At 37.2% G+C, this 12,634-nt stretch overlaps 2 protein-coding genes across 2 annotated transcripts; one reads left to right on the top strand and one right to left on the bottom strand.

Annotated features, from left to right (window-relative positions):
* The first annotated feature begins 366 nt into the window (after positions 1-366).
* LOC147539969 (Tetratricopeptide repeat (TPR)-like superfamily protein) lies at positions 367-3,785 on the top strand. Its single transcript, XM_086640492.1, has 2 exons — positions 367-1,316; positions 2,468-3,785. The coding sequence occupies exons 1-2, from the start codon at positions 646-648 to the stop codon at positions 3,411-3,413; spliced, it is 1,617 nt and encodes a 538-aa protein (XP_086496618.1). The 5' UTR covers positions 367-645; the 3' UTR covers positions 3,414-3,785.
* Positions 3,786-4,280: 495 nt separating this feature from the next.
* LOC147539970 (early nodulin-like protein 15) lies at positions 4,281-5,277 on the bottom strand. The gene is made up of 2 exons (XM_086640493.1): positions 4,887-5,277; positions 4,281-4,789 (listed from the first exon to the last, which is right to left on the bottom strand). Exons 1-2 carry the CDS (start codon positions 5,068-5,070, stop codon positions 4,437-4,439), a joined length of 537 nt encoding a protein of 178 aa, XP_086496619.1. The 5' UTR covers positions 5,071-5,277; the 3' UTR covers positions 4,281-4,436.
* Positions 5,278-12,634: the final 7,357 nt, after the last annotated feature.

Below are 12,634 nucleotides of genomic sequence, written 5' to 3' on the forward strand. Positions count from 1 at the left end.
GAGATGATCATATTGGGACCGAAACACAATCAACAAAATCCAAAACAATTCTCTATCCAATGATCAGTAACTAGTTTGAGAGGATGATCAACGCCACTATGACCGAGACACAATCAACAGAATTCAAGATAGACCCCTTAGGACATAGAATGCAGTGAGATTGAAAAACGAAAATGAAGGCAAGTTTTCTCAAAACTAGTTTGAGAAGATGATCAACGACGCTATAATCGAGACACAATCAACAAAATCCAGGATAGACACCTTAGGACATGGAGTGCAGTGAGATTGAAAAAAGAAAATGGAGGCAAGTTTTCTCATAACTACTCTAATTAAAAATATGGGTGTTGTATACAATCTCATATCGGTAGTGATATGTGGTATGGTGTTCTTCTCAAGAGATTAATCACCCTTCTCTAATAAGGTCTAGCGAGATTAATCACCCTTCCCTAGTGAGACCTAGTACTGCCTAGATATGAGTGTTGTATACAATCTCGTATGGGTAGTGATACGTGAATGGTGTTCTTACGAGAGTAATCACCCTTCCTAGTGAGACCTAGTACTGCCTAGACAGTATCACCGGTAGCATGGAAGACTCCTCCTCTTAAAGAGTTTTTAACCTTTTTTCCTGAAAATGAATCCAAGGATATGATACTCATCAACCTTCTTCCCAAACCTCTCAAACCATCTAAATCTCTCCTTCTTCCTCTTCTTCACCATCATCATCATCATCATCATCATCATCATACTCTCTCGGCTCCTATCCTACGCCCTCTGCTTATCTTACGCTCTCATCTCTCTTCTCCTTCTGGAGTCATTACTACTACTACTACTTCTTACCACCCCAAACACTTCTCTTCTCTCTCCTCTATCTACCCTTCTCCCCACAAAAATTTCATAATCAACTATCCAACTGAAACAAAATCTCAACTAAGCCAACTTGAATCAGAACTAGATGAAACTTTCAGAATACACAAAGAACAAGATACTGATTTGTTCATTGAATGTCTCAACAAAGCCAAGAAATTTCCTTCAGAAGAAGAAGCTTTGGATTTTCTTGATGAATCATTATCAAAAGTTAAACCCACTGAAGCTTTGATTTGTTCTGTCATTTGGGTGTTGAGAAATGAGTGGGAATTGGGTATGTTGGCTTTCACTTGGGGAGATAAATTAGGGTTTTGTACAAGTCCAAGAACTTGGGATTTGATAATATGGGTTTTGGGTAAAAATGTGAAATTTGGTGTAGCTTGGCGTCTTCTCAAGAAAATGATTCAATCTTCTATGAATCCTCAACTAGCTATGCTTATAATGATCGAAAGGTAAGATATTTATTGTCAGCTTAAAATTGAATAGTTTACTGAACTAAATTAGGGTATCACTGGGATCATTGGAACAAAATATGTACATTGATGCAGTATTTAAGCTTCTCAATTCTAATCAATGGTATATTTGTGTAAATGGGGTTTCTCCCACAATAGAAGTTAATGGATTTAGGGTTTAGGCTTTTACAATTCTATTCTCACAATATGTTATTATTTGATATATTCAAATAATGGACTCTTCAAATTGATATAGCTTATATTGGTAACATTTGTGTATGCCTTCCTAGAATTTTAGTTTTAATAACTTTAGCTTGTGAACTTGTAGCTGAAATATTGTGTGACCGTGATGCTCGACCTCTCGTAAACACACACATTGATTTTGAGTATGGAGATAATGCTATATAAGAACATCTAGATCCACAACTATTGAGATTGCAATGATAAAAAGGAATTCGTGAAGCGTAAATATTCCAAAAGGCTTAACCTGCAATGTGGTTCATGTTGTGTATATAGTTGGGGGAGTGGATCTTATACATAAGTTTATATAGAGCTATAGTGGGCTATGATTCTTTTGTATCGAATAAGGCCAATGATCCTTGATTAACTTATCATTGACGGTTGGGCAGATGCTGGAGTATGTTTCTTATGTATTCTGCAATCCTTAGACATGAATAAGCTTGCATAAGGTTGAATAATCCTTGAATGTCGGATTTCCTATATTTATGAAATCATGTGTTCGCGTTGACCGGCAGCCTTTTGGGTACATTGTTTTTATAAAGAAAATGGAAGATTATTGCTTGTATATAACATGGAAGAATTTTGTGTGCTCTTTCTCTGTTTAGGGTCTTATTCAAGCAATATATAGTCGAGGCCTTCATGGGTTCACAAGACTCATCTATCTGTATTATATTATATTATAATCCAATTTTACTGATTCGTAGACTTCCAGTGATACATAAATCTAGTATTCGTAAAATGTGTTTGGTATTCTTATCTTTTACTAGCGGACTGACTGTTTGATTGATGCAAGTACTTCGCCTCTGTTCTTTTATATATGTTTTTCTTAACCTCTTTTCCTATAGAAGTATGCCTGATGTTAGTATTTGTCTTTGACTAACATTGAGTCCTCTAATCATGCAAATTTTTAGCTATGCAGCTGCTAACAAGCCAGACAAAGCCATTCGAACATTCCAAGCTATGGAGAAGTTTAAAATAACCCACGACTCAAACTCATATTATGCCCTCCTCCATGCACTTTGTACATACGGTGACGTTGAAGTAGCTGAAGAGTTTATGCTTGGAAATAAGAATTTGTTCCCCTTGGAAACTGAAAGTTTCAACATAATTCTCGGTGGGTGGTGTCAGGTTTCTCTTGACGTAATCGAAGCCAAAAGAATTTGGAGAGAAATGTCAAATTACTGCATCACACCCAACGGTATTTCTTACACTCATATGATATCCTGTTTCTCAAAAGTCGGTAACCTATTTGATTCTCTTAGACTTTATGATGAAATGAAGAAAAGAGGGTGGTTTCCTGGCCTTCATGTGTATAATTCACTCATATATGTACTAACTCGAGAAAATTGCACGAAGGATGCTCTCAAGATAGTCGATAAAATCAAAGAAACGGGACTAAAACCAGACTCCAATACTTACAACTCCATGATAATTCCTCTATGTGAAATGAACAAGCTAGAGGAGGCACGTATTATATTGGCTGATATGGTTGCTGAGGAACTTGATCCGACCATAGTAACTTATCATGCATTTGTCGAGGGGGAGAATTTCGAAGGAATACTAGAACTGCTGAAGAGAATGAAGGAATCTGGTTGTGGTCCTAATGGTGAAACGTTTCACCTAATTTTTAACAAGTATCTCAAGTTAGAACAACCTGATAGAGCGTTGAAGATGTGGGTAGAAATGAAGAAGTACGAGGTAAAGCCTGATTCTGAACATTATACTGTTCTGATTCGAGGGTTAGCAAAATTCGGGGTGCTTGTGAAAGCCAAAGCATTATATGATGAGATGACATTGGGAGGATTAGTCGGTGATCCCAAGCTCGGGAAGCTCTTGAAGGGAGTCGTTAAAAAGTGATGAAGTATAGAAAATATATTTATGGCATTTGCAGAAAGAAGATCAAATACTAAAGATCGATACGGTAACTTCCCAATGAAGTTAGAGACCATTATTCACTCATTCCTGCCATTAAACATTGCAGATGCAAATACGGTAATTGCATCGAAATAGGATGGACCGAAACCAGGAAGGACTCTGAAATAGCTCGTTCGACCCTCAATCTGCATCAAGAGCTTGCAGCAGTACAAGGGGCACAGATGCTCACTTGCCTTGAATTATTTTTTCATTGTTAGTTGGTTTCAGTTATACTTCAACATAGTTGGATTAAGAGAGCTGTCAGACAATTTTCTCTTTGCCCAGGTTCTATTTTACAGTTCTCAATTTCTCTCATTCACCACTTGAATTGTTTACATGTTTCCTCCATTTATAGTTCTTACTCTTGTGATTCACCTCTGCTTTCTCTGGTGTAAATTGGAGATGCAATTGTCATGGGAAGAGAGCCATATGACAGATATAGAAAACGGAGTCGTATTTTACGAATTTCGAATGGTCTTAAGCTCTAGAATGGAACACTAATGGAACGAATGCCTAGAATCTCACAGAAACATTTCAAATAAGTCCTATTTTAGGGTTAGGTTTGCAAGTTTCCCAAAATACCCAACTGCAATTTTCCAAATTATTACTACTGAAATTGCGATATAGAAAACGGAGTCTCCTAGTCTATTACTACTAGTAGTTCTAAGAGGAGGGAGTCTATGAGAAACATCTTGAGGAAACCATCTGGACTTTCATAGAAATAAAATATCGAGAATCCCATTGAACAACCCGAGTAGTTGCTTATGGTGTGTGAGTTTAATAGAAATAAAATAGGATTAAGAAGATCAATTAGAACAAAATTATCAATAAATTAAATTTCATCATATAAAGAAAAACACCCAAAAAAAACCTTACAAATAAAGAGGAAAATCAAGATTTCCCTAGTCAAAGGTAAAACATATCCAACTCTCTTTCACTCACTCTTTCTATAAGTTGTACTCATATTTAGGCCATCAAAACCATTCCCAAGATTGATGATACTACCATCATCATTGTCAACCCAAATCTTGAATCACCACCATTAGCACCACTAGTAGGAGCTGCAGCTGATTCTGCCGGAGAAGGTGAAGGCGAGAAAGCTCCGGAACTTCGTGGAGCCATAACCACCACAATCAACTTCTGTCCCTTTTCACAGTGACCCTTAGCTCCACTAATGAAATAGTGAGGACCTGATTTCAAAATTTCAACTTTTGTGTTCCCATCTTTGTATTCAGCTATTGGGTTTGTTAAGTTACAATTCATGTAATTTTCTCTTGTCACTTGCAATACTGAGTCTTTTCCTGCTTCATACTTCCACACTGTTTTTTAGAGAGAGAAAGAGAAAACAAATTAGTTCCAAAAAACAGAGTAAGATAAATAGAGAGAGAAAAAAAAACAGAGGAATTTTGATTTTACCTAGAGAATCCCCAATTTGGAAACGAGATGATTGAGCCCATTGATTCAGAGTTTGGGGAGATGGTGGAATCTGCCATGAATCAGGTTTGCCTCCAACCATGAATTCTTTAGCTTGTGATAAACTGATACACATAAGACTGATGAGTACCAATGAAGGAATCAACATAGCTCTTCTGAATGCCATTAATACTGTTGGGTATAGCTGATTACACAAACTTAAAATGGGGTTTTAGAGAGAGAAAGAAAAAGTTATTCTAGAGAGAGAGAGAGAGATGGTAGTGATTAGTCTGGTTTGTGGTGTTCTATATTTAAAGGGGTGAAGGAAAAACTAGCCGTTAAGACCAGTGTCAGATACGTTGGAAAAGCAAGTCAAGTTCTGAGAAGTGAGTCCACATGGCAGTAAAAGATTGGTTCTTGTTTCAACGGTAACACGAGGAAAACTATTCAATAAACCTTTTTAAAAGTATGAAAACCAGCCGTTGGAAAAACAAAAAATTTATGTGGTAAAGTGATGGATATTTACGCCCAACTATTGGGTTAATTCCACCCAATGCCTAACTCTAGAAAATAACCATAGATGTAAATTTACCGGATTTCATCAAGGTCGATGATTGGTGTGAGGTGGTTCGGATCGGTTAGACTCATTCCGACAAGGCTAGAATAGACCAAATCCATATCATATGAGAACCGAAGAGTTCATTCGGTTTCGATAGACTGGGCTAGAATATTATTCATCGGAAGCGTGAGTGTAAGTTAAGGTTGGGTGGTACATTCTTATTTTTTAGGTCCTAGTTGCTCATTTAAACACTTTTCGCTTATGTGTGCCCCGTCAAACTCTTAACAATTAAACATTAATACAATACGTCCAAAACACGTTTCGCTTACGAATGCCACAAACCTACCGGACATTCGTGCATCAAGCTAATTTCAGTTATAGCCTTATAGGCGTCATGTAAGTCTAGTCGGGTACTTCTACTTGCCCTAACCACCATATTTTTCTTCAACAAATGCCCTTCCACATCCTCAAGCATGTACCATGCCGGGCTCGAATACCATCTCTAAAGCCCCATGTGACACCTATGATTTTGTTGTAAAGCAAATTTATCAATTCTATCATAGGAAAAAGCTCCAGAGGCGAGATGCAAAGTAAGAAGCAACCTATTTATCTTTGGTATTAAATGTCACTAATATGTCATTGTGATCAGGGTCACCATCACCATTGTGGGTTTCTTTTTCCCCCCACAAACATTTTTTTTTTGTTGAAATGCCCCCACAAACATTACATGTACAACTCAATGGTTTATTTAAAAATGAACAATTTTCCTACCACATATGGTGAAGGCCTCTAATTATTGCCACGTCGCTACGGCTAAACCTAATATCCCTTTAAATTACATAAATTAACATATATGAATTAGTCTAACTAACTAAATTTAACCTAACGTCCCTTTATTTCTTCTCCATCTCACACCCTCTTATTTCATTTCGTAAGTAAATCATCTACCAAAATTAGAGAGAAATTAAAAAACAAGAAGAAATTAAAAAAAACCAGAGAAAATAGATTGGGAGGGAAATGGGAGGTGGTGATAACGAGTTGAAGATGAAAGTAGAAGAAATAAAGCAATCCGGGACAGATATAACAAAGAGTATGAAAACAGGAGAAGTACTTCATCAACGTCGGAATTTACCCTTCTGTCCATTGAGGATGGCTGGAGTTGGTGTTTTAATTGTTTCCACTATTGGTTATTTCACATTATACTCCCATAAGGCGCCTGAAGCCACTGCTCTCGATGTCGCTAAAGTGGCTACTACCGGTGGAGCCACCCCCCACAAGTAACTCATAGCCAAACTCCAAGTGCTCATTGGTTAATTTGTGTTACATAGGCACGAGAACAATAAAAGGGGACATATGTCAAATTTCATTTCGTCTTTGCAGTTTGTAGTTCGCATCTTAAACCTGATTAGAGGTATATTGGCTCGTATTAGATTTCAGAATAATATATAATTTTTTTTTGTTTTTCTTTATCGGTTGATTTGAGCTCATTTGAGTATATGGGTCCAACAACACAAAGGCATGTCATTATTATTTTGACCTTCTACAATAAATTTACAACATCACTTTTCAAAGTTTTCTTTACTTTTTTTTTTTATGCACTTCTAGCTACCTTTTACCCAATTTGTAACCATCTTATCTGGTTTTTTTTCTCTTCCAAGTTTTTTTTTTCACAGTTCTCGTTTTGTTTACAAAAGTGTAATTATTGTTACAAAATAATTTAAAATATTGTCTATATTTGCATTAGTACAACGATTTCTACAAGAAAGATCAGCTTCATCTCTTCCTCCGACCACTAAAACCCTATCTTCTCTAGCCACTGGAAATCCTCTTTTTGTAATCTTCTTTTCACATCAATTTCTATAATAACAAGACTTTTAACATAGAAGCCCCCAAGTTATTATTAGTAATGAGAGAGATATGAGAGAGAGAGAGAGAGAAAGAGAATTGAACAGCATAGATGATTCCATCTGTTGGATTGGAGGATGCACTAATCTTAAGAACCAGTCACATATGTACGATGGGGGGGAGAAGTCTGTGCGAAACCAATGACTACTAAGATAAAAATTTGTGTGCGCATATGGTTTCGTCCATACCTCACCTCCCCATTGTACCAGAGTGACAACTAATCCACTTGGACTACCTTCATTAAGACCTTCATTGGCATTGACTACTAAAGGGGTTGAAGGGGAGAAAATTGAGAGAGAGTGGAAGGAAGGGGGCAGAGAAGATTCGTAAGTCATGAGATGTGAGATAATGGTGTGTTCTAGTTCTACATTTAAAGGGGTTGAAGGGAAAACTAGCCGTTAGATCAGCCGTACAATGGCTTTGAAAAGCAAGTCAGACCTGAGCAAGTAGTCCACGTGGCAATACAAGTTTGGTTTTGTAGCAACGGTAAAATGAGAAAAAGCACCAGGAAATGTCCTAGTACATGTGCACCATCCACACCACACGGTCCACACAATATGACACCATAAATAGGGGGGGAAAGCTTTGGAGAAATCAAAAGGGAGATTTGCTGTTTGGACCCCCTTTCTTATTATTGACTTGCTGTTTGGACTCCCTTTTTCCAGTGTTGCATTTTGGACTCCCTTTTGACGGAATATTTTGAGAATATTCCATCTCCAAAGTTATACTTACAAAAATTCTTACTTTACCCTTACATAATCAATATTACAGTTTGGACTCCCTCATTTATAAGCTTCACCCAAAGAGAAAGAATTCCAATGAAGTCCAATCTTTTTCTTAAAGAATTCAGTCCAATAAAATTTAAACCAGATTTAATCATCTTAATTACTGAGAGATGCCAAACTTTTGGCTTGATTGTTACAGATTAGAAATTGATTTCAAAGTTTAGGTGAATTAAGTAGATTGTTAGGGTATGTCTTTTTTTCTAAGGATACTCTGTTTTGTATTCCAGTCAAGATACTTCACTCATCATCATGTTTATGTTTCATGAAGTGGGTATGTGTGTGTAAGGAAGTTAACTGATGTTTACATATTCTGACTCTGACCTAGATGATTTTTGCGAAGACTTTTTGAATTTCATGGGATGTTAATGTTCAAAATAAAAATCACAGTAGAGGCTCATCTATTCAAAATAACAATTTTATTATCTTTTATAACTATTGAGAGAGAAAGAATTCCAATGATGAAACCGGTAAAAAACAATTTCGTTGCCACCATGGGCGATTAGATGTGTTATTTATCATGTTCCTTTCATGGATCTGAGAGTAAGAAGGAGATCAATAAAGATGAGAAAAAAGAGATCTGGTTTCCTTTAATATTTGACCTTGATGAGCATAGAGATCTTAAGTTTATCTATTAGGGAATAGTGGTTTTGGGTTTGTTTGGAAGAGGTGGTTTCCAGTTTTAACTGTAATTTAGGAAGAAGAGGAGGAGGTGTTAGGTAATAATAGCATGAAGGAGAAGAAGGGTAAAATAGACCAAAGTATTTTAGAGCTGTTATATTTAACTTATTTCTTGAAAAAGGGAGTCCAAAGTGCAACACTGGAAAAAGGGAGTCCAAACAGCAAGTCAATAATAAGAAAGGGGGTCCAAACAGCAAATCTCCCAAATCAAAATATTTTCAGGATAGAAAGACTTTTTAAAAAACTTAATATATTTTCTAATTATTATAATTATTTGAGTTAATTCTTATTTGACCCCCTACTTTGTGACCAGCTTCTTTTAGGTCCCTTATTTTTTGTAAATTTAAATATGACCCTCTATTTTGAAGTAAGTGTCCTAACTACCCTTCCTTTAAATAAGTTTTCAAAATAAAATTAAAATTAAAACCTTAATTCCACCTCATTTTCCTCTCCATCACACATCTCTCTCCACCTGACCTCCCTCTCTCTACTTCACCTCTCTTCACAACTCACCTCTCTCTCTCTCTCCAACTCACCCCTCTCTCTCTCCAACTCACATTACCTTCTCCGACGAAGGACGCCGGTCGGAAAATTTTCCGACTGACGACCTTAAATTTTTTTTTCCTCTCATCTCTCTCTCTCTATAAACTCCGACGAAGGGGGTTTCCCTTCGCCGGAGTCAGTCTGTTCAAGAACAAACCTTGAAGGTCTGCTTGTGAACATGTTCACGGCAGACCGACTCCGGGAAGGGAAACCCCCTTCGCCGGAGTTTTTAGGAGAGGTGAGAGGAAAAAAAAATTGAAGATCGCCGGCCGAAAAATTTTCGACCGACGACCTTCGTCGGAGAAGGTAATGTGAGTTGGAGAGAGAGATGGGTGACTTGGAGAGAGAGAGAGAGGTGAGTTGGAGAGAGAGAAAGAGAGAGGTGAGTTGGGAAGAAAGGTCAGGTGGAGAGATATGTGTGGTGGAGAGGGAAATGAGGTGGAATTAAGGTTTTATTTTGAAAAATTATTTAAAGGAAGGGTAGTTAGGACATTTACATCAAAATAGGGGGTCATATTTGAATTTACAGAAAATAGGGGGCCATAAAGGAAGCTGGTCACAAAGTAGGGGGCCAAATAGGAATTAACTCTAATTATTTGCATCTTTGTCTCTCTCTCCCTCTCTTTCTCCCTCTCACTATTTATCGCTCTCACTAGATCTCGTTCTCTCTCTGTCTCGTTGGCGCTCCCTGAACCCAAATATTGGGCCTCACTCTCGCTTTCTTTTAGAATTTGTGGTTGGTTCGACCACAAAATGTTTCGTGGACCGACCATGCACGAAAAGTTTGTGGACGGTCGACCACGAAACGTTGCGTGGTCGACCGACCCACCAAACCCAGAGAGGGATTGTAAGAGAGAGACTGTTAGAGAGAGAGAGAGAGAGAGAGAGAGACAGTGAGATTGAGAGAGACAAACTATAAGAGAAAGTAAGTGAGGAGATGAGGAAGAAACGAAAAGAAAAAAATAGTGGTTGTGGCCGGAAGTGGTGCCCGTAGTTGAAGATGATGATGATGAAGAAGAAGGAGGAGAAGGAGAAGGAGAAGGAGAAGAAGGAGGAGGAGGAGGAGGAGGAGGAGGAGGAGGAGGTCATTTACAAATTAAATGACCACCTCCTTTTAAAGTTTTACATCTTCTATTTAAAATTTTCTATTCCGGAAAATATTCTGATTTCCCCAAAGCGTTGGCCTAAACGAAAAGAGAAAAATTTGCAACTTGTTTGTGACTGTTGGAGAAGGTCATGTACAAATTAAATAGATCACTCACGCATTTATGCAACGGCGGTAAGTAAAAAAATAACACACATATTTTATGCGTCTATAAAAGAAGGTTGCGTTTATATACCGTGCACATGTAATTTCTGTAAGGCATTCACATGTAATTCTAACTGCTGACACTGTCTTATAAGAAAAAAAAAACAGTCATTGCCTTGAGCATGGAGCGACGATTTTCTTTGTATAGGCAGGAAGATTTTTAAGCAGGATCGAACCTTCCTCAAAACTAAATAAGCAACATATGTACCGTTCCATCGAAAAGTGTTGGAAAAGTAAATCATTTGACAAGTACAAAGATTGGTCCAAGGGATAAGAAGTACTTAAGTTTGTTTGTCTAATGTAAGTCTAGCAACTAGATCGAATAATTTAGGAACTATGAATCAAAGGATATGAGGTTCCATGATAATTTGTAGATGAAAAGCAATACCATAATTTTTGTGGGGAATATGCGATTATGGGCATTTGGACGAGTTTGCCTGTAATCGGTTTGGTTTGGTTAGGTTACTCACCCAATTCTAGACCAAGAACTTCGTCTCGGAAAATTCATTGGACCTAGAAGTTAGTCTTAATTAGTAATAGGCTAAAGGATCTAAAGGTTAGGTTAGAGACACATAGAGTTTTGAGAGTAAGATACAGACGTCCAAGTAATATATCATTTATTGAAAGTATAGTGATCTCAGATAATTTTATATAATTTATTTATTCTAGTTAGTTGTAGTTATATTTATTTTATTTTTAGAAGGGACAAAGTGCGTTACCTTTTGGTTTTATGCATTATGGAGACATAATGGAAGATGGTTATGATGATCGTTACAAATCTATTTAAAAGGGGAGCTATGAGTCTACTTATGGTGTGTTTGGATGACGAAATTATGAATCCAAGTAATAATTTTTAGTTTATTTGGCAACTCATAAGAATCCTATGATTTATTATTATCTGAGTATTTTTAAAACTTCTTTAGAAAAAACGGTTGTCGGAAAAATCGAGTTTTAAGAAAAAACGATTATTTGAAGGAGAAAATGATTTTTGAAAAAAATATGATTTAAAAAAATAATGATTTTTGAAAAAAAAATTATTTAAAAAAAAAACTATTTTGTAGAAGGAAATATTTTCTTATTGATTTTAAGTTTGAAATATTTTATGTTTGATAATCTAAAATCCAAGGTGTTAGAGTGGAATTTTGATCCAATACAAATTTTGAAATTAGGAATCCTTAGGATTCAATAGTCATAGGATTATTGGCAGCCAAATAGACGAAGGATTCATGATTCCTACTAAATCCTACTTTTTATAAGAATCCTGCAATCAAACAGTGTTTATGAGGGTTACATTTTGGAGAGACACTGGCCTACCCGCCTACAAAGGAGGTATGCTGGTATGGGGCTAAACTACCACTAACTACACTACCATCTCACCACCTTAAACAGTAAAGGCACGTAAAGAGTGAAGACACAGGGGGCTTATCACGCAACTCATTTATCCATAAGGACCATAACGAAAGGATAGAAGCAAGTTTTGGTAAAAGGGATTGGCAAGTGGATTGTTGATCGCATCCGTAGAAAGCACAAGCAGTAAGCACATCCCATGGCTATGCACGAAAGGAGTGGATTTTTTGTTTTTGATGACTTTCTAGTCATTACATCATTACATGATGTTGATACATACCCAATTACTATTTCAGAAAGCATTTTGAGACTTAAGAGTAATATAAAGACTTATAAGGTCATCCTATGTAGGGGTGGGAATTTTGCCCACGAGCTCGAACCCGTCTATGGGCACCCGAGCCCAACGAGGACCATAGACGTCCGGGCTCGTCTCGGGCACAAACTGTCCATCCCGCCAAGTTTTTTGGTGGGCGGGCATGGGTTAAAACCTCCACTCGTGCACTCGCCCATGCCTGACCCACTTAACGTCACCCAATGATAACCAACCAAATTACATCAACTTTTTTGGTGGATGAAGCCCAACAGTCCTTGTTGCTAGGCCTAGTTGAGATGGTAAACATCATGT

The sequence above is a fragment of the Eschscholzia californica genome, unplaced genomic scaffold (genome assembly GCF_041429995.1).
Source record: "Eschscholzia californica isolate CP2 unplaced genomic scaffold, dmEscCali1.0.p SCAF_5, whole genome shotgun sequence".
Classification (NCBI taxonomy): Eukaryota; Viridiplantae; Streptophyta; class Magnoliopsida; order Ranunculales; family Papaveraceae; genus Eschscholzia; species Eschscholzia californica.